General features: G+C 43.5%; 2 protein-coding genes across 2 annotated transcripts; one reads left to right on the forward strand and one right to left on the reverse strand.

Annotated features, from left to right (window-relative positions):
- Positions 1 to 3,022: 3,022 nt before the first annotated feature.
- On the reverse strand, positions 3,023 to 14,411 carry csn6 (COP9 signalosome complex subunit 6). Its single transcript, NM_001141023.2, is given in 10 exon segments — positions 3,023 to 3,475; positions 3,722 to 3,822; positions 5,394 to 5,486; positions 5,642 to 5,756; positions 5,845 to 5,892; positions 7,108 to 7,170; positions 7,366 to 7,454; positions 7,829 to 7,960; positions 12,603 to 12,728; positions 14,362 to 14,411. Coding segments are annotated over 10 exon segments (951 nt in total). The 5' UTR covers positions 14,405 to 14,411; the 3' UTR covers positions 3,023 to 3,334.
- Positions 14,412 to 14,584: 173 nt separating this feature from the next.
- LOC106600632 (F-box/LRR-repeat protein 12) lies at positions 14,585 to 16,566 on the forward strand. The gene is made up of 3 exons (XM_014192133.2): positions 14,585 to 14,844; positions 14,995 to 15,070; positions 15,444 to 16,566. Exons 1-3 carry the CDS (start codon positions 14,744 to 14,746, stop codon positions 16,473 to 16,475), a joined length of 1,209 nt encoding a protein of 402 aa, XP_014047608.1. The 5' UTR covers positions 14,585 to 14,743; the 3' UTR covers positions 16,476 to 16,566.
- Positions 16,567 to 21,362: the final 4,796 nt, after the last annotated feature.

The raw sequence follows: 21,362 nt of genomic DNA on the forward strand, positions 1-21,362 counted from the left end.
CACATGGAGGGCTGTGCGGCCCCCCAAAGAAATGCCACCCCACACCATGACTGACCCACCGCCAAACCGGTCATGCTGGAGGATGTTGCAGGCAGCAGAACGTTCTCCACGGCGTCTCCAGACTCTGTCACATGTGCTCAGTATGAACCTGCTGTCATCTGTGAAGAGCACAGGGTGCCAGTGGCGAATTTGCTTATCTTGGTGTTCTCTGGAAAATGCTAAACGTCCTGCACGGTGTTGGGCTGTAAGCACAACCCCCACCTGTGGACGTCGGGCCCTCATACCACCCTCATGGAGTCTGTTTCTGACCGTTTGAGCAGACACATGCACATTTGTGGCCTGCTGGAGGTAATTTTGCAGGGCTCTGGCAGTGCTCCTCCTGCTCCTTCTTGCACAAAGGCGGAGGTAGCGGTCCTGCTGCTGGGTTGTTGCCCTCCTACGGCCTCCTCCACGTCTCCTGATGTACTGGCCTGTCTCCTGGTAGCGCCTCCATGCTCTGGACAATACGCTGACAGACACAGCAAATCTTCTTGCCACAGCTCGCATTGATGTGCCATCCTGGATGAGCTGCACTACCTGAGCCACTTGTGTGGGTTGTAGACTCCGTCTCATGCTACCACTAGAGTGAAAGCACCGCCAGCATTCAAAAGTGACCAAAACATCAGCCAGGAAGCATAGGAACTGAGAAGTGGTCTGTGGTCACCACCTGCAGAACCACTCCTTTATTGGGGGTGTCTTGCTAATTGCCTATAATTTCCACCTGTTGTCTATTCCATTTGCACAACAGCATGTGAAATGTATTGTCAATCACTGTTGCTTCCTAAGTGGACAGTTTGATTTCACAGAAGTGTGATTGACTTGGAGTTACATTGTGTTGTTTAAGTGTTCCCTTTATTTTTTTGAGCAGTATAGTTGGCATCATGAGGACTTTACAGATAATTGTATGTGTGGGGTAGAGACGAGATAGTCATTTAAAAATCATGTTAAACACCATTAGTGTGTTTAAGCACATTTTTACTCCAACTTATTTAGGCTTGCCATAAGTGGTTTAATACTTGAGTCAAGACAATTTAGCTTTTGATTTAATGAATTTGTAAACATTTCTAAAACCCTAATTCCAGTTTGACAAGCTGTAACAAAATCTGGATAAAGTCAAGGGTGTGAATACTTTCTGAAGGCATTGTATCTACTTGAGTACAGGCTCCCTTAAAACTTGGGAGGTAGTCAGACAAGCATTGTCTGGATATTATTACAAGTGTAGAGGGATCTGTAAATTTAAACCATAATTATCCCACCGTCTACAGGTGACTTAACTTGATTGCATCACCTGTAAATGTATGTCATCAATGTCAAATCATTTGCATACAGGGAGTGGCCAGGATATCTGGACAAAATGCAGACAGATGAGACATTTTACTACCAGGTAGGCACAACCAGAATGTGGATAAGACCAAGGATGCATGTTTGCCCAGATATAAACAAGGCTCTTGCGTAATTGTTTCAGATACCAGTGTACGCCTGTCCACGCGAGAAATGGAAGCACTACTGTAAATGCTTTAGATAAAACACCTGCTAAATAGCTATTATACATTAGGATCTCAACTCTGTCTTAGCGTTGGGTGTTTATCACAACAAAATGCCACAGATGTCTCAAGTTTTGAAGGCGCGTGCAATTGGCATGCTGACTGCAGGAATGTCCGCCAGATAATGTTAACTTCTCTACCATAAGCCACCTCCAACTTCATTTTAGAGAATTTGTCCGTCCAACTGGCCTCACAACCCCAGACCATGTGTAACCATACCAGCCCAGGACCTCCACATCCAGCTTCTTCACCTGCGGGATCTTCTAAGACCAGCCACCAGGACAACTGATGAAACTGTGGGTTTGCACAACTGAAGAATTTCTGCACAAACCGTCAGAAACAATCGCAGGGAAGCTCATCTGGGTGCTCGTCGTTCTCACCAGGGTCTTGACCGGACTGCAGTTCGGTGTCGTAACTGACTTCAGTGGGCAAATGCTCACCGTCAATGGCCACTAGCACATTGGAAAAATGTGCTCTTCATGGATGAATCCGTTTCAACTCTACTGGGCTGATGGCGTTGTGCGGACAAGCAGTTTGCTCATGTCAACATTGTGGGGTTATGGTATGGGCAGGCAAAAGCTACGGACAACGAGCACAATTGCATTATCAATGGCAATTTTAAAGCACAGAGATACCGTGACGAGGTCCTGAGGCCCATTGGCGTGCCATTCATCCACTGCAATCACCTCAAGTATCTGTACACAAATCCTAGAAGCTGAAAATGTCCCAGATCTTCCATGGCCAGCATACTCAGACATGTCACCCATTGAGCATGTTTAGGATGCTCTGAATCGATGTGTACGACAGCGTATTACAGTTCCCGCCAATATCCAGCAACTTCGCCCAGCCATTGAAGAAAAGTGGGACAACATTCCACAGGCCACAATCAACAGCCTGATCAACTCTATACGAAAGATGTCCTGCTGCATGAGGCAAATGGTGGTCACACCAGATACTGACTGGTTTTCTGATCCCCCGCCCCTACCTTAAAATTTTTTTTTTTAAATTATGTGACCAACTAATGCATATTTGTATGCCCAGTCATGTGAACTCCATAGATTAGTGCCTAATTGACCGATTCCCATATGAACTAACTCAGTAAACACTTAGAAATTTGTTCAGTGTAGTTTGTAGGCCAAACCGTTTGGACACTACAGAAGTTTGAGAAGACCGATTTTCGGGATGTCTCATGGTCTGACTAACACCACTGTAGCTTGGCCACCTTCCACTGCTGATGCAGAAGGCCGACATACATGGATGTGGCAGATTGAGAGACAGCCCATGCATAAGAAACGTATAATTTAAATTGCCGGAGTTTGATGGATTTTTTTAATGTTACTTAGATTGACACACATCAATAGAATCTTAAGGATTTTTATATTAATCTGTTAGCTATAATTGTATATTTTTGGGATAAACAGAGGAATCAAAGTCCCACGAAAAATCAGATTATTTATTACTTACAGAAACATGGAACAAAACAAAGCAAAAGGGAAAAATGTAATTTCTGTTCGTGTACATGGATTCATTAATGTGCATAGTCACAAACCTTAAACTGCGAGTGAGAAGTTTGTTTGTGTGTGATTTTATGGTATAGACAAGTGGTCTGAGACATTTCTTGCATTTGCTACCTTTGAAAACAGTAAACTGGTTTGATGAGACAATTTAACAAAATACAGACAAGCAAATGAACATTTGCAGTGCTTGTGACCTTTTCATCTCTTCTTTCATTCCCTCTCTCTCGGTGTCGCTCAAAAGAACAGTCCTCTCATCCTCCGGCCGATGCCCTGTCTATCGTACAATACGTTGAACTTGTTGATGAACTGGTTCATGCTGTTGCAGGTCTTAGTGATGGTACCTAGGTAAGCCATGAGGCCCACATCATTGCATTGCTGAGGATAGAAGGAAGGAGATTCATATGCTTTTACAGTACTGTGCCAATCCAACCCATATATGCTTGCTCAAATGATTAAATACCCTCGAGTGATTTAAAGTAGTAATTCAACAAAAATGTATGTTCATTATCCTTCCAACTTGGCAGACTACTACAAAACGAAGGCTATAATCTAAACCAAAAGCATATGTATGTTCACACCAAGAGCTGAGCTTTGCCAAGTGCCTAAGTAGGGACAACTTACATCGTAGAAGTCGGTCTTGAATTTGATGGTGCTGAGAACAGGCAGTCTATGGCACAAAGCATTGGCTTCTCTGAGGATCTCGTGGTTAAATGGCACCTCTCCTGGGTCGTACCAAATCAGAAGGGGATAGTGTATAACAAAAGAGAGCATGAGGGAAGAAATATACACAATAAGAAAGTTGTTCGGATATACAGTGCATTTGGAAAGTATTCAGAGCCCTTGATTTTTTCCACATTTTATTACATTAGCCTTATTCTAATATGGATTAAATAAAACATTTATCAAGCTACACCCAATATCCCATAATAACAAAGCAAATTTGAAGAAAAATAATATATATCACATTTACATAAGTATTCAGAACCTTTACTCTGTAATTTGTTGATGCACCTTTGGCAGCGATTACAGCCTCGAGTATGATGCTACAAGCTTGGCATACCTGTATTTGGGGAGTTTCTCCCATTCCTGTCTGCAGATCCTCTCAAGCTCTGTCAGGTTGGATGGTGAGCATTGCTGCACAGCAAGCTTCAGGTCTCTCCAGAGATGTTCGATCGGGTTTAAGTCTGGGCTCTGGCTGAGCCACTCAAGGACATTGAAACTTGTCCCGAAGCCACTCCTGCTTTGTCTTGCCTGTATGCTTAGGGTCGTTGTCCTGTTGGAAGGTGAAACTTCGCCCCAGTCTGAGGTCCTGAGCGCTCTGGAGCAGGTTTTCATCAAGGATCTCTCTGTACTTTACTCCGTTCATCTTTGCCTCAATACTGACTAGTCTCCCAGTCCCTGTCGCTGAAAAACACCCCCACAGCATGATGCTGCCACCACCATGCTTCACCGTAGGGATGGTGCCAGGTTTCCTCCAGACGTGACGGTTGACATTCAGTCCGAAGAGTTCAATCTTGGTTTCATCAGACCAGAGAATCTTGTTTCTCATTGTCTTAGAGTCTTCACATTGTCTGACAGTCTTCGGGTGCCTTTTGGTAAACTCCAAGCAGGCTGTCATGTGCCTTTTACTGAGGAGTTGCTTCCGTATGGCCACTACCATAAAGACCTGATTGGTAGAGTACTGCAGAGATGGGAGAACCTTCCAGAAGGACAACCATCTCAACAGAGGAACTCTGGGGCTCTGTCAGAGTGACCATCGGGTTCTTGGTCACCTCCCTGACCAAAGCCCTTCTCCCCTGATTGCTCAGTTTGGCCGGGCGGCCAACTTTAGGATGATTGTTGGTGGTCCCAAACTTCTTCCATTTAAGAATGATGGAGGCCAGTGTTCTTGGGGACCTTCAATTCTGCAGACATTTTTTTGTACCGTTTCCCCAGATCTGTGCCTTGACACAATCCTGTCTTATGTAAATAAGGTCTGTTTTCTATTTAATACATTTGCAAAAAATTCGAAACCTGTTTTCGCTTTGTTCTTATGGGGTATTCTGTGTAGATTGCTGAGGATGTTCTGTTTATTTAATCAATTTTAGAATAAGGCTGTAGCGTAACAAAATGTGGAAAAAGTCAAGGGATCTGAATACTTTCCAAAGGCACTGTAGATTGTTGAGAGATCATATTGCATTTTTAAAGAAAGGGCTGGAAATTACTCTAAGGTAATAAAAGCATATTCTTTCCAGACTCACTTGAACAGTCATTCTTTCGGTCTTTCATCACACAGAGACAGCGGTTCTCTCACCTGCTTCCACTGCTTTGACGTATTCCAGGATTACTTTCACCCTGCTGTGTAGCATCTTAATTGCACTGTGTTGGGCTATGAGATGTTCTGCCACTGAACAGAAGAGACACATAATAGGGAGAGTGTTTGAGAGTGCATTTGTAAACCTTTAGCTGTATCAGACGTACCAGGCAGATCATTTGCTGGGGAGGCGTTTTAAAATGGTGAGCCTTGTAAATGGGGGTATAGGCAGCCGTTACTATAGTTACCTGTTGAATTCTCCCCTGTGCCAGTGGCTGTCATGCGAGCCACGTGATCCACTCCGATTCGCTCCGCCTCTTCTGTGGCTAGAGTGTACCCCAGCTCAGCAAACAACATGGTCGCCTGGGATTGGGCAATATGGGACAGCCAAGCTTACAAATCAGCCACTCGTACTAATCAGTGATGTGCGTGGTAGGAGAGCTTGAGTTACCTCTCCGTTGATGATGTCGATGACAGACTCGTACACATTGACAGGGAGCTGGGAGAGACAGGACATATGTTTGAATTACCATATGTACTGTATCATAGCCAAGTAACGGTCTTGCATAAAAGCAAGTAACTTTCATTTAAAGATGGAATCCGTATTAGGGGAAACAGTTCGACTGTCCGCCTCAGCACCTTTGTTTTAACACTGTCCACAAAACCAATAACAAAGTACAGTACATATTCTGCTGTTCTATCACGCATGCAATGTTTGTCCGAGGAAAAAAAACAGCGTTTGTTGTTGGGAGTAGCTTTTTTGTTGTTGTAATATCCCAAATGGAAAGTTTCACAATTAAGGATTCCACCTTTAAGAATGTTTTCTTCATTAACTCATAAGAGTCTAAGCCAGTGGAGGTGGGGTTTCTAATAAGCTATATGGAATTGTTTTAAGAAAATCATACCAAGGATCATTTTGCTATTTGATTTTGAATTAAGACCCCTTGAAGTATCAACATTTTGATGAAAATGTGTATTTGGCCTTACTGCTGTTAGCCCATACAAACGCATTGAATAACATAACTACATGGAACAACCGATAGATTTTAAAAAATTCGGGGGGGGACTAAAAGTTGGTTCTGAAGTGCCTATCCCATTTCTGAGAGATAATACTTGTATTTAACCCCTTATTGTCGTCACCAAACAGTATCCATATACTTCCATAAATGTTTTCAACTGTTACCGGGGGACCTTTAGACGAGTCTTGTGAGGCCTCTGGGCGTACTAGAGGGGTCATATTAGTGGGTAGCCTAAACTGTTGGAACGCTACAGACAGACGTTGGCAGATTGGCTATACCGACTTCAGACGAGTCCCAAGACGCTTGTAAGGGTCATAGAGCAAAATGAAGAATATTGTGTTCCTGAGAATCCTCTTTCCATAGAGAGGTCTTAATAGTTTATAGGCCAAACCGTTAGGACGCTACATAATGAAACTCTGTCACCTCATGTTACATAGGCGGATGCGGTGGATTGAGACACATCCAATGCAAATTAAACACTGTATATCCAGTGGATTTTGGGGGCGAAGAGTCAAGGGAGTGCAATTGAGATTCTCCCTTGGCCTCTATTGGTTGACCTAGCTAGCTATACTCATGATGTATTGCTTGTATGTTTTTTTTGCTTATGAAGCGCTTTAAAAAAAATGTGTTATGAAAAGCACTAAAGAAGATTAATTTATTATTATTATATAAACAACTCCAAATGAGAAACTCACATCTGTGTGTTTGGTCATTGGGTTGAGCTTGAGGAAGAGAGGACTCTCAATGATCTCACACACCTGAAGTGAAGAGAGAAGAAAAGCCAATAAGAAAACAGCACCTGTTGGCCAAACAACCTCAACTGACATTTCAAATCACAACAATTCACTGACCAATTAGAGTAAAAGTACATTTTACCATGGCTCTAATTTCTCCCCCATGGAACATGCCCAACCTCAAGGAAAATGAAACGTAGTCCCCTTTGCTCTGCCTACCTGCTTGTGAATGTGGATGTCTGATTGGTCACAAGGACTGCCTGTGGTATACCAGCCAAGGAATTCCATGTCCTTGAAAACCTGTTTGACTGAGAGGCAGGTGAAGAGGTCAGGTGCCATATGAATCAAGCAGAACAGGAATGCTGATCTAGGATCAGGTCCCCTACTAAAGTAATCTTATTAATTGTGATTTAAAAAGGCAAAACCAATCGTAGACCAGAACACCTAATGAGGTTTAGCTCCACTTATCACACCAAGGGCTTCAGGCACAAGCCTACTATGACATGTTTTGCTTCAGAGATGGTGGCGAAACCATGACACAGCATAACATACAACATCATCACTTTTCATATTGCACTTTCATCACCATCAGTAATTAAGGGGAGTAAATGCCACCTGACCTTTTCTTTGTAAGGTAGGTTAGTGAAATGAACACACACAGTGTATGTATGATGAGACTCACATTGCTCCTCCTTGGTGTAGTAGTACTCCTTGTCAATGTGTGCTCGGTCATCTACCAATTGATGAAGCAGCTCAAAGGAGTTCATCACCTCAATGTTTCTACCCTCCTGCTTCCCGATCAGTGCGCCAATCACTGGGTGATGAAAGGATAAAATGCAACATAAAACAACCGATTGGAATTGATACACATATAGGCTATAGCAAAGCCCATTGAAACTGTCATTAACTAGAACCTAGGGCTGTGACGGCCATGGAATTTTGGATGAGAGTAATTGGCCAGCCAAATGACTACAGTCTTTGATATAACTGTTTGAATAGGAACAGCTTTTGACACATTTTCTCCTCTCCTCCTGACTGCATGTGATGCCATAGAAATAGAATGAATAGAATGGGAATCCCATTCAAGTCAATGCTGGCATAATGGGTGGACTGGCGGCCATTGTGTGTGTATCCATAGGAGCAAAGCAAGAACTAAAATATGTGCTGTGATTTGTTGATTCAACTCAACTGATATTACAAAAAATACATTCCATTGCATGAGGCACCAGATGATCATTTGAATGAACATTCTACATTAAAGGAAATCACTGCATCACAATACCAGGCAGCTGTTGAGTGTACCCATGAGTTTAGCAGTCTAATTGGTTCCAAGCCCGTTGTAGTCAGTCATTCTATTTCTGTATGCTACATTGATGAGGGTATTGCAAAAGCAACCAAAGCCTAGTTCTCTTGTTTCAGCAAATACGTTTCATCACGTTATTAAGAGTCAAGAAACAGTCGAAACTAAACGCAAAAATGCCTGGTTATCCCATCTTCAGTCATCTGTTCGTTCCACACAAAAAAAGGGGTATTTAGAGGTATTTTATTCCATAACCATCTTCAGCCATAACCCTCGGTTATATGGTAATTGTGGCAGTCCTACTGTAACCATACCCATGTAAGATGCCCTTCCCACTGTTGTGTTTGTTCTCTTGCAGTGTCTTAACTATACTGAACAAAAATATAAAATGCAAAATGTAGGGTCACATGTTTCATGAGCTGAAATAAGATCTCAGAAATTTTGAGGGAGTGTGCAATTGGCATACTGACTGCAGGAATGTCCACCAGAGCTAATGCCAGAGAAGTTAATTTCTCTACCACAAGTTGTTTTAGAGAATTTGGCAGTACGTCCAACCGGCATCATACCACGTGTAACTGGGCAAGCCCAGGACCTCCACATCCGGATTCTTCACCGGCAGGATCACCTGAGACCAGCCACTCGGACAGCTGAGGAAACTGTGGGTTTGCACAACCGAAGAATTTCTGCACAAACTGTCAAAAACCGTCTCCAGGAAACTAATCTGTGTGCTTGTCGTCCTCATCAGAGACTTCACCTGTCTGCAGTACGGCAAGGTATCCAACTTCAGTGGGCAAATGCTCACCTTCGATGGCCACTGGCACACTGGAGAAGTGTGCCAGTAGTCACCCATTTCAACTGTACGGTGCAGATGGCAGACATGTGGGCAAGCAGTTTGCTGATATCAGCGTTGTGAACAGAGTGTGCCATGGTGGCGGCAAGGTTATGGTATGGGCAGAAAAAAAGGAAATCGTGAAACAGATGTGAGTAACTTACATTTCACAAAAAATAAGCTACAAAACTTAAATCTGTTTTACCTAATTTCTACCAGCATGTCACATGTGCAACCAGAGGGGGAAAAAAATAAAACTCTAGACCACCTTTACTCCACACACAGACTCATACAAAGCCCTCTATCGCCCTCCATTTGGCAAATCTGACAATAATTCTAACTTCCTGATTCCTGCTAACAAGTAAAAACTAAAGCAGGAAGTACCAGTAACTCGCTCAATACGGAAGTGGTCAGATGACACAGATGCTACGCTACAGGACTGTTTTACTAGCACAGAGTGGAATATGTTCCGGGATTCATCAAATGGCATTGAGGAGTATACCACCTCAGTCACCGGCTTCATCAATAAATGCATTGACGACGTTGTCCCCACAGTGACCGTTCGTACATTTCCCAACCAGAAGATATGGATTACAGGCCACATCCGCACCGAGCTAAAGGCTAGAGCTGCCACTTTCAAGGAATGGGACACTAATCAGGACGCTTCTAAGAAAACCCGCTATGCCCTCAGACAAACCATCAAACAGGCAAAGCGTCAATACAGGATTAGGATAGAATCCTACTTGACCGGCTCTGACGCTCGTCGGATGTGGCAGGGCTTGCAAACTATTACGGACTACAAAGAGAAACCCAGCCGCGAGCTGCCCAGTGACACGAGCCTACCAAACAAGCTAAATGCCTTTTTATTTCATGCTCCCTTAGAGGCAAGCAACACTGAAGCATGCATGAGAGCACCAGCTGTTCCAGACGACTGTGTGATCACGCTCTCTGTAGCCGATGTGCGCAAGACCTTTAAACAGGTCAACATTCAAAGCCGTGGGGCTAGACGGGTTACCAGGACGTATAGCCAAAGCATGTGCGGACCAACTGGCAAGTGTCTTCACTGACATTTTCAACCGCTCCCTGACAGTCTGTAATACCTATATTTCAAACAGACCACCATAGTCCATGTGTCCAAGAAAGCGAAGGTAACCTGCCTAAATGATTACCGCCCCATAGCACTCATGTCGGTAGCCATGAAGGGCATTGAAAGGCTGGTCATGGCTCACAACACTCATGCCGGAAACCCTAGACCCACTTCAATTCGCATACCGCCCCAACAGATCTACAATCTCAATCCACACTGCCCTTTCCCACCTGGACAAAAGGAGCACCTATGTGAGAATGCTGTTCACTGACTACAGCTCAGTGTTCAACAACATAGTGTCCACAAAGCTCATCACTAAACTAGGGACCCTGTGACTAAACACTTCCCTTAGCAACTGTATCCTGGACTACCTGACAGGCCACCCCTAGGTGGTAAAATCTGCCACGCTGATCCTCAACACTGGGGCGACTGCGTGGCCAAGCACATCTCCAACACCATGATTAAGTTTGCTGACACCAACAGTGCTAGGCCTGATCACCGACAACGATGAGACAGCCTATAGGGAGGTCAGAGACCTGGCAGTGTGGTGTGAGGACAACGACCTCTCCCTCAATGTGAGCAAGACAAAGGAGCTGATTGTGGACTACTGGAAAAGGAGGGCTGACAAGTCCCCCGTTAACATCGACGGGGCCGAAATGGAGCGGGTCGAGAGTTTCAAGTTCCTTGGTGTCCACATCACCAACAAACTATCATGGTCCAAACACAACATGACAGTTGTGAAGAGGGCAGGACAACACCTTTTCCGCTCCAGGAGAGTGAAAAGATTTGGCATTGGTCCCCAGATCTTCAAAGAGTTCAACAGCTGCACCTTCGAGAGCATCCTGACCAGTTGCATCACTGCCTGGTTTGGCAAGTGCCCGGCATCTGACTATAAGGCGCTACAGAGGGTAGTGCGTACGACTCAGTACATCACTAGGGCCAAGCTTATTGACATCCAGGACCTATATACTAGGCGGTGTCAGAGGAAGGGCCAAAACATTGTTAGAGAGTCCAGTCACCCAAGTCATAGTCTTCTCTCAGCTATCGCACGGCAAGCGGTACCGGAGCGCCAAGTCTAGGACCAAAACGCTTCTTAACAGCTTCCTCCCCCAAGCCATAAGACTGCTGAACAATTAATCAAATGGCCACCCAGACTATTTAGATTGACCCCCTGCTCTTTGTTTTTACACTGCTGCTACTCGCTGTTAATCATCTATGCATAGTCACTTTACAAATTACCTCGACTAACCTGTACCCCCTCACATTGACTCAGTACCACCTGTATATAGCCTCGTTATTGTTATGTAATTTGTGTTACTTTTACATTTTATTTTTTACTTTAGTTTATTTAGTAAATATCTCTTTGAACTGCATTGTTGGTTAACGGCTTGTAAGTAAGCATTTCACGGTAATACTGTTGTATTCGGCGCATGTGACAAATACAAATGTATTTGATTTGACTGAACAAAACTGCATTTTATCGATGGCAATTTGAATGCACAAAGATACCATGATGAGATCCTGAGGCTCATTGTCGTGTCATTCATCCTCCGCCACCACCTCATGTTACAGCATGATAATGCACGGCACCATGACGCAAGGATCTGTTACACTATTCCTGGAAGCTGAAAATGTCCCAGGTCTTCCATGGCCTGCATACTCACCAGACGTCACCCATTGAACATGTTTGGGATGCTCTGGATTGACGTGTACGACAGCGCATTACAGTTCCCGCCAATATCAAGCAACTTCACACAGCCATTGAAGAAAAGTGGGACAACATTCTACAGGCCACAATCAACAGCCTGATCAACTCCATGTGAAGGAGATGTATTGCGCTGCATGAGGCAAATGGTGGTCACACCAGATGCTGACTGGTTTCCTGATCCACGGCCCTACTTTATTTTTAGGAATCTGTGACCAACAGATGCATATCTGTATTCTCAGTCATGTGAAATCCATAGATTAGGGCCTAATTAATTAATTTAAATGGAATGATTTTATATGAACTGTTACTCAGTAAAAACTTTGAAATTGTGGCAAGTTGGGTTAAAATTTTTGTTCAGTGTATTTTAATTATTGTCTTAACTTTTTACAAAGTATTTAAACTTTAAGACATTTACAGAGCAATATACTGAACCAATTTCAATCTCATCCCCACCCCCTTGTCCATTATTCCATGCCAAATGCAAGACTGTATAGAATTATTGGTATACTTGAAAACTGATCAGCTCACATACCCTGCATGGGCCGCCCCTCCTGGGAGCGGATGCGAATCCAGTGGTCTGAGATGTTGAGGATGACTAGAGGATGCAGGGCAACAGAGACACTGCCGGTGACCCCAGACGCCATAACACTGGGGCTGGCTGTGGGACAGACAGAAAGAGGGAGGGTTTCCTTTACTTTTGGCCATCGCAGCCCAACATGGCCTAAGCATGAACACCTGCTTTCGAGCAAACAAATCATCTGTGTTCTTGTATTGAATATTGTTTTCTTTAGATGAATGTTACAATACAAGTGTGTCGTTGAATTGAGCTGGATTTGAACAAACACGTACCACTTGGTAATATACAGGAAAGGTACAGTGAGGACATTGATTCTACTCAGCAGAGCTTCAATTTATCAACAATGCTATTCCAATTGACATGTTAAAAGATGTGATCATGAAGTTCGCTAATAACAGCTGTAGCTATCTCCATTGCTACAGTTAACTACTAGCTCGGTGTGGAGGTCCAATTACGTCGCTGTAATTAAGCTAGCTAAGAAAGCACAATAGTTAGCTAATTAGCTAGCAATAGATAAGCTAACGTTAGTTTAAACTGTAGCTAACTACTACAGACGGACCAATCAATGTGTGACAGTTGAGGTCAACTATTAACTACCTAGTTAGCTAACAAGCAAATATTAACTGCAATCGTTTTGTAATTGTATAGATAATAATTAGGGCTGGGAATTCCCAGAAACCTCACGAAACGATATCGCGATATATTTATTTTACCTTTATTTAACTAGGCAAGTCAGTTAAGAACAAATTCTTATTTTCAATGACGGCCTAGTGGGTTAACTGCCTTGTTCAGGGGAAGAACGACAGATTTTTACCTTGTCAGCTCGGGGATTAAAACCTGCAACCTTTTGGTTTCTAGTCCAACGCTCTAACCACTAGGCTACCTGCCGACACATATTTCGATTCTCACGATTCTATATTTATTGCAATTCGACGATCCAAACATATTGCTCACCATACAGTACGTCTACTGCAGAGAGACGAGAGAACCATGAGAAAACGATTCATGGAAATAAGTTCTGAAAACAAATGGTCTCCCTATTTAAAAAGATGGAAAACAAGCTACTGTATGTACACTCTTAGTAAAAAGGTGATATCTAGAACTTAAAAGGGTACTTGGGCTGTCCCCATAAGTGAACCTTTGAAGAACCCTTAGTGGTTCCAGGTAGAAAACTTGTTTTAGGTAAAAACCCTTTTGGGTTCGATGTAGAACCCTTTCCACTGAGGGCCCTACATAGAACCAAAAAGGATTATACCTGAAACTAAAAAGGGTTCTTATCCGGAACAAAAAGGGGTTCTACTATGGGGACAGCCGAAGAACCCTTTACCTTTTTTCTAAGAGTGTATGAAAGAAAACGACTAGAGTTGGTGTAGGTACTGCAAACTAGCGCAAAAATTGTCACAACATACGATATATACTCAAAAATAATATCCCGATATGTAACTATCATTTTCTCCCTCATCACTAATTATAACACCGGTACAGTACGCACAAATACTAACTGGGACAGCCACGTTAGCTAAATTAGCTAGATAGCTAGCTATTCTAACTAAAGTTAGCTAGCCTCGCTGAAGTAACGTTAGAGAACGCAAAGGAGAAATAATGGTAAACTAAACATGAGCTAACACCATCGACCAATGAGTAAAGTTAGCGCCAACACAATATATATATACAACCTTGTCAAAATCAAATAAATAATGCTTAGGGATATTACCAGCCCCATCCACTTCCATTCCACCACCATTGCTCGTCGCCATCTTGTCCGACTGACAGCTGCGCAAACGCAATAGAACAATGCGTTTTTTCTCAAACGCTAAGGGGCAGTGTTTGTTTGCTGCATTTACAAAGCAGATTTGGTGATGCATGTTTTGGAAATTCTGAAGTTGTTATGCTTATTTATCTAAAAAAATTACGCCTTTGTATATATATCTGCTAACGTTACTCTCACATAAAAGGTGTTCATTTCGCACATAGAGTTTTTAGTGTAGGAACGTTATCACTTAAGCAACCGTTTCTGCGGGGTTCATTACTTGAATGAAACTTTGGTACGTCGGTGTATTTTGTCCGTGTACTTGACGGTACTTTTTGTTTACAAAATGGCAGACTTCAGAACTTCTACTCTCGATTATTTCCCAGAGAACATTTTAATTGATATTTTATCATATTTAGGTGTGCGAGAGCTCATCAGAACTGGAAGGTAAAATAAGTTAGCTAGTTGACGTCTGTGTTCAACATAAATATCCAAGATAGTTAGCTAGCAAACGTTAGCTAACAAAGATACGTGTTTGTCATGAATGGCATGACAAACACGTATCTTTGTCATGCCATTCATATGGTGTATTTGCAGGGTGTGTAAGAGATGGAGACGCCTTGTAAAAGACCAACGACTATGGCGAACTATTGATCTAACTGCATGGAAAGGGGTAAGAATGGTGCCTATTGCATGATGATCTTACCATTTCATGACTTGACATGAAAAGATTTCTGAGGCTGCTATGTCTAAAGACGTCAGCCGTTTTGTGGTATATCCATGTTTCTCCTAACATACAATGAGATTTCAGCAGACTTGATTCGATTATTGTTAACTTCCTGTTTGAGGCCTCTCACCTTCTGCAACAAAATACAATGTTGATGCTTGCATTGAAGGCCTATTTCCTACCTGTTGACTAGCTAACTCTAAAGAATGTTCAAGTCATCACTCAAACACTGATGCATTGTTTCTTTTCCATTTCTCCCTCATTGGATGTTATTGTTCTACAACTGCTCTCCCTGCCCTTGGTGTCCATTTTGGGTCAGGTGACGTCGCGCATGCTGTGGGTTCTACTGCGCCAGTATCTGGGCACTGGGCTCCGATGCCTGCGGCTGCGTGGCTTGCTGCTCTCTGCTAGAGGCGGAGCATTTCTCTCTGAGTCCTGGCTTAAGGCTTTGTCCTCCAGGTGCCCCCGTCTGCGCAGTCTTTCCCTGCTGCACGCAGACCTGAGAGGCTTGCGTAGTTGCCAGCTCCTGCCCACAACGCTGCAGGTCCTAGAGTTGCGTGGCTGTGAGCTACCACAGAGCTTTTTCACCCAGACCCCACCCAGTCCTGAGAAACAAGCTGAAGCTGCATCAACTGCTTCTACTCAGCAACAGGGACGCGGTCAGACTGGGAAAGTGCCTGCCTCCACGTCAGGGATTGCCATTGAGACGATGGTCCTTGATAACGTGCCCTCCTTCACAGACCTGCACCTGCAGAGTCTGGCATCTTGGTTGAAACTTAGCCGCCTAGAGCTGCGCAATGTCCTTCGGGTGACAGCGGAAGGCCTTAGGCGCAGTGCTGCCCAAGAAACCGACTCGGGCTTAAACGGGCTCTCCAGGCTCAAGTACCTGGAGATAGGGCACTTTGGACGGCCTGGCGCCCAGCTACAGATGGCCTCCCTGGGGCTGGGGGTGGGCTGGCTCGGCCTAGAGGAGCTAAGCCTTGGCGGTAAGGAGGTGGGACCAGGCCTGCTGTCCGCCAGCCGCCTGAGGGACCTGAAGCGCCTGCGCCTCAGATGCTGCAAGCTGAGAGAGATGCAGGTGCTACGGAGCTGCAGGACGCTGCGGGAGCTGCGCCGGTTGGAGTTCTGTGAGGTGTTCTTCCAGGTTTGCCCAAAGACACCAGAGAGAGGGGGGGAGAGGGAGAGGCAGGGTGAGGAGGGGAGGGAGGATGGTGCAGACGGTGGTGATGAGAGCAATGATAAACTGGATGAGAATGACCCTGTGCCAAGTCTGCGCCGCTCACTTGCTGCTCTGCTGCCACAATGTACACTACTATTCACCAACTGCACTGTTACAACAACATCAGACTAGATTACATACTATGTTACACATCTGGTTCCCTTATTCTACAGTGGTAAAATACAAGCTGTCAAAGCTATATTTAAAACCTGTTTGCAAACTCTCATGAATCACCTTTTTGTTGACATATGTAGAAAACAAATGTACCCATTAACAAACCCAATCAAATTATATTTTAAACTTTCATACAGCTGTGCTATTGAACAAAAAAGGGACAGTTAACGGTTATACAAACACATGCAATGAACTGTCTCACAGAAAATGTAATGTTTCAATTCAACCCCTAGACCAGGGCTATTCAGCTCTTAAAGGCACTGCATGGTCAATCCAATGTCTGCAGTGGCCGTATAGCATTTACTGCAATTCGGCCTCTGCATGTCTCTGGAGGCTTCGTAATTGCATGCCTCCGGAGGCTGCCTTGAGAAGAGAGTCAATGAATATATTGCAACTCTGGGGGGGTTTCAGTAGGCTAGAAGTAGCCCACTAGTTTTGCTAACTGGCCCCCTCAAGTCTAGGAAAAATACTCTGGTTGTGTGATTCTCCAAAGCATTATGTTGCCTGTATTCACTAAATTCCCAATCTGGCCCTCATAACATCACGGCCACCTAATCATCCCCAGCTTACAATTGGCTCATTCATCCCCCTCCTCTCCCCTGAAACTATTCCCCAGGTCGTTGCTGTAAATGAGAATGTGTTCTCAGTCAACTTACTTGGTAAAATAAATAAAAAATAATTTGTTCTTAACTGACTTGCCTGGTTAAATAAAATAAATAAATGGCAAAGTAGAACATACCTCAATAGATCATGAATAAACAAATATTCAGGAAACGGGCTCAAGCTCTCTCAATCTGTAAAACACACACTCAACATTTATCCCAAACTTGGTCCTGCCCCCTATCACAGTTATCCAGAACGTAAGAAAGATGGAACAATGCAAGCATGGCAATATACACTGAGTATACAAAACATTAAGAACACCTGCTCTTTCCACGATAGACTGACCACCTGGATTCAACTGAAGGCTATGATCCCTTATTGATGTCACTTGTTAAATCCACTTCAAATCAGTGTAGATGAAGGGGAGGAGACAGGTTAAATAAGTACTTTTAAACCTTGAGACACGGATTGTGTATGTGTGCCATTCAGACGGTGAATGGGCAAGACAAAAGGTTTAAGTGCCTTTGAATGGGGTATGATAGTAGGTGACAGTGTAACCGGCCCTGTACCGGAAGATAGGGCTCTGGACACAATTCTGGCGGTTGTCTCTTTTAATGACTACATGGAATGGATACAAATACAAGGCAAAAGTTAATGCTACCGTCTGGACTCCATACAAGTATATTTGCCTCTCCTCATCACGCTCTGAGCAAACTCAGTAGTAAAAGCATCAACAAAAAAATACATTGTACAAAATGTACATGTTCATATTTTCAAAAGACTAATTTTGTTTTATAAATGTTGTACACCAATACACAAAAAATGTGCTAATAAGTGCTAAATATTTCTTAGAGAGTGTACTATTGTACCATTATACCTGAGCCATACCAATGAAGCAACAATGCCATTTTTGACATGCCCGGGCGAAGTAACAAAATGAACGACAGCTAACTAGGCACACTAAACATGAAATACAAAATCGGCACATTTCACAACATACCTGCATGGAATGGATATAAATACAAGGCAAAAGTTAATGCTGCCGTCTGGACTCCATACAAGTATATTTGCCTCTTCTCATCACGTTCTGAGCAAACTGAGGAGTAAAAGCATGACTCTCATTGATGACATCACAGCATTAACACAATTTTGAAAATAAATACAATAAAATAGTTCACCCTTGAAAGTAATGTAATACATCTTAAAATAAATATGAGGGACTTTCGGTGAAATACATAAAGGATATTTTACACTTGTTACACCAGGCGCATCAGTTTGTGTCAAGAACTGCAACGCTGCTGGGTTTTTCACGCTTAACAGTTTCCTGTGTGTTATCAAGAATGGTCCAAATGACATCCAGCCAACTTGACACAACTGTGCGAAGCATTGGAGTCGATATGGGCCAGCATCCCCGTGGAACGCTTTCAACACCTTGTAGAGTCCATGCCCTGACAAATTGAGGCTGTTCTGAGGGCAAAGGGGGCTGCAACTCAATATTAGGAAGGTACTCCTAATGTTTTGTACACTCAGTGTATAGGGCTCTGGTTAGCATCATTTGAAATGAACATTCTACATTATTACCATGGCAATCCAGCATCAGTGGATAGAAGAAGAAGAAAAAATACCATGGAAATGATTGAATCACAATACCAGGCAGCCAAAGATGCAATAAAGGAGTCAATGGTTGCGTTCGTAAATTCACTCTGGCTATCTACTCTGATTTCAGAGCACTGATCTGAGTGTGAGTGCAGAATAACTGATTAATTTACGAATGCTCAACACTCGTTGAATATGGCCGGTGTCAGTAAATATCAGCAAAAAGCACAGTTACAGTCACCAACTCTCTTAATAATATGAAAATAGCCTAACCTGTTCTGCTAGGCCCTAGCAGCTAGGGCAAGTAAAATGGTCAGAGTGAGGTGTTCTCTTGTTTGTGTCTAGAAATAGTTAGCCAGTTAGCTATGGTCAGAACACTCACACCAACCCTACTCCTCGGCCAGAGCGTCCAGTGTGCGCTCTGAATTTACAAAATGACAATCTGACAATGCTCTGAGTTTACGAATGCCCAGAGCGCACTGAGCTCACTCTGGCACGCCATATTACATTTCCGAACACACCCAATGGAATACAGACATTCTTTTGACCAGATTGGTGCAAATTCAACAAATCTGATCTAACAAAGTGGATATTTGTCAAATCAGTCAATATTTATGTATTTTAACAGGCCCACAATATGGTTACTTAAGCCTGATTTTGATATATTTGGCTGTTTTCGCAGCATAACATGTAGAAGTTGTTCATTTTCAGGTTTAGAAGAAGTGACTGCTAAATGCTAACTGCCGTTCATATAAGCTGGTTAGTATAGCTAGCATACTGAAATTGGTGGTGGTAGTCAGTCATTTTTATCTGTAATGCAGTTGATTGGTAAAGATGTGTTTGGGGTTGACATCCATACAAGCATTATACTCCGATTTTTACCAAAACATAGTGTGAAATACACATAAACAATAGCCTGAATGTAGGCACATTTTTCTGGGGGGCAATGAGGAGACTTGGGTGTCTTTCTCCCATGACCCTTTCTTCCACGCGTTTCCATGGCAATTCCATTGTTTTGGTCGAGTTCGATTTACCTCTTTACTGTATCTATTGCAAGTGTACCCAATTACATTTACATTACAGTCATTTAGCAGACGCTCTTATCCAGAGCGACTTACAAAATGGTGCATTCACCTTATGATATCCAGTGGAACAACCACTTTACAATAGTGCATCTAAATATTTTAAGGGGGGGGTTAGAAGGATTACTTTATCCTATCCTAGGTATTCCTTAAAGAGGTGGGGTTTCAGGTGTCTCCGGAAGGTGGTGATTGACTCCGCTGTCCTGGCGTCGTGAGGGAGCTTGTTCCACCATTGGGGTGCCAGAGCAGCGAACAGTTTTGACTGGGCTGAGCGGGAACTGTGCTTCCTCAGAGGTAGGGGGGCCAGCAGGCCAGTGGTGGATGAACGCAGTGCCCTTGTTTGGGTGTAGGGCCTGATCAGAGCCTGAAGGTATGGAGGTGCCGTCACAGCTCCGTAGGCAATCACCATGGTCTTGTAGCGGATGCGAGCTTCAACTGGAAGCCAGTGGAGAGAGCGGAGGAGCGGGGTGACGTGAGAGAACTTGGGAAGGTTGAACACCAGACGGGCTGCGGCGTTCTGGATGAGTTGTAGGGGTTTAATGGCACAGGCAGGGAGCCCAGCCAACAGCGAGTTGCAGTAATCCAGACGGGAGATGACAAGTGCCTGGATTAGGACCTGCGCCGCTTCCTGTGTGAGGCAGGGTCGTACTCTGCGAATGTTGTAGAGCATACCCAATGAGTTTACCAGTGAAATTGCAAGGGTTAGAAATGGCAAGGGTTCTATTCATTCTCTTTATATGGGGTAAACATCCTGCTTTTACTTCCTGCTTTGCTCCTAGGTTGAAAAAAAAAGTTAAGGCAACTTAATAATTGAAAAGGAACACTTTCATTGGACCAACGCCATTGCCGAGTTGGACCATGCTATGTGTTTGCTGAGTACTTAGCTGAAATGTACTATGATTGTTTATTTTCCACTTTGATGGCAAACTTTCTGTACTGCTACCATTTACTCCCAGTCATTTTGCTCTGGAGCTGGTCCAATTAATTTGTTTATTTTCAAAACGCTTCTGCATGTAATTATTATGTTTTCTTAACCTTTGTATCTTCAACCTTGCTCCAAGGTAATTTGCCAAAGATAATTTATATAAAGACGCATAGAAACCACTTATTCAATAGATATCCCTGATCACGCTTGTAGGCGATGTCATGGCGACATTAGCTAGCTAAGCTCATGCACAGAAACGCGTCATCGGGTCGAACGCTCGTGTTGTGCCGAATTACGCATGTGCAGGCTGTCAAATCAAAGTCACTCGTCCGACATCAAGTTGTTAAAAAAAATAAGGAAAACATGTCAGTTTGTCACTTTCAAGAGGTTGTAGTATGACAGTTTCAACTATATAGGACATTGGCTCGAATCTAGGTTTTGCCTTTAGATTTCGTGAAAATTAACAACTAAGGACACATTCTTTTTCTTCTCCCATTGACTTGCCAAACCTCGGTCTGGTCTGTCGAGTCGACTTCGAGAAGTATTCCCTGATGTATCGTGGTATTGGGACACTGGGTTTAGAAACTCTGTTACCTAGCTTTGCTCTTGGGTACACTGGCAATGGGGGAGTATAGGGGA

The sequence above is a fragment of the Salmo salar genome, chromosome ssa03, assembly GCF_905237065.1.
Source record: "Salmo salar chromosome ssa03, Ssal_v3.1, whole genome shotgun sequence".
Lineage (NCBI taxonomy): Eukaryota > Metazoa > Chordata > Actinopteri > Salmoniformes > Salmonidae > Salmo > Salmo salar.

Coding starts and splice junctions, on each gene's coding strand:
- LOC106600632 (XM_014192133.2), top strand. CDS start 14,744: ATGGCAGACTTCAGAACTTCTACTCTCGATTATTTCCCAGAGAACATT. Junction 14,845..14,994: donor GAGCTCATCAGAACTGGAAG/GTAAAATAAGTT, acceptor GTGTATTTGCAG/GGTGTGTAAGAGATGGAGAC. Junction 15,071..15,443: donor ATCTAACTGCATGGAAAGGG/GTAAGAATGGTG, acceptor ATTTTGGGTCAG/GTGACGTCGCGCATGCTGTG.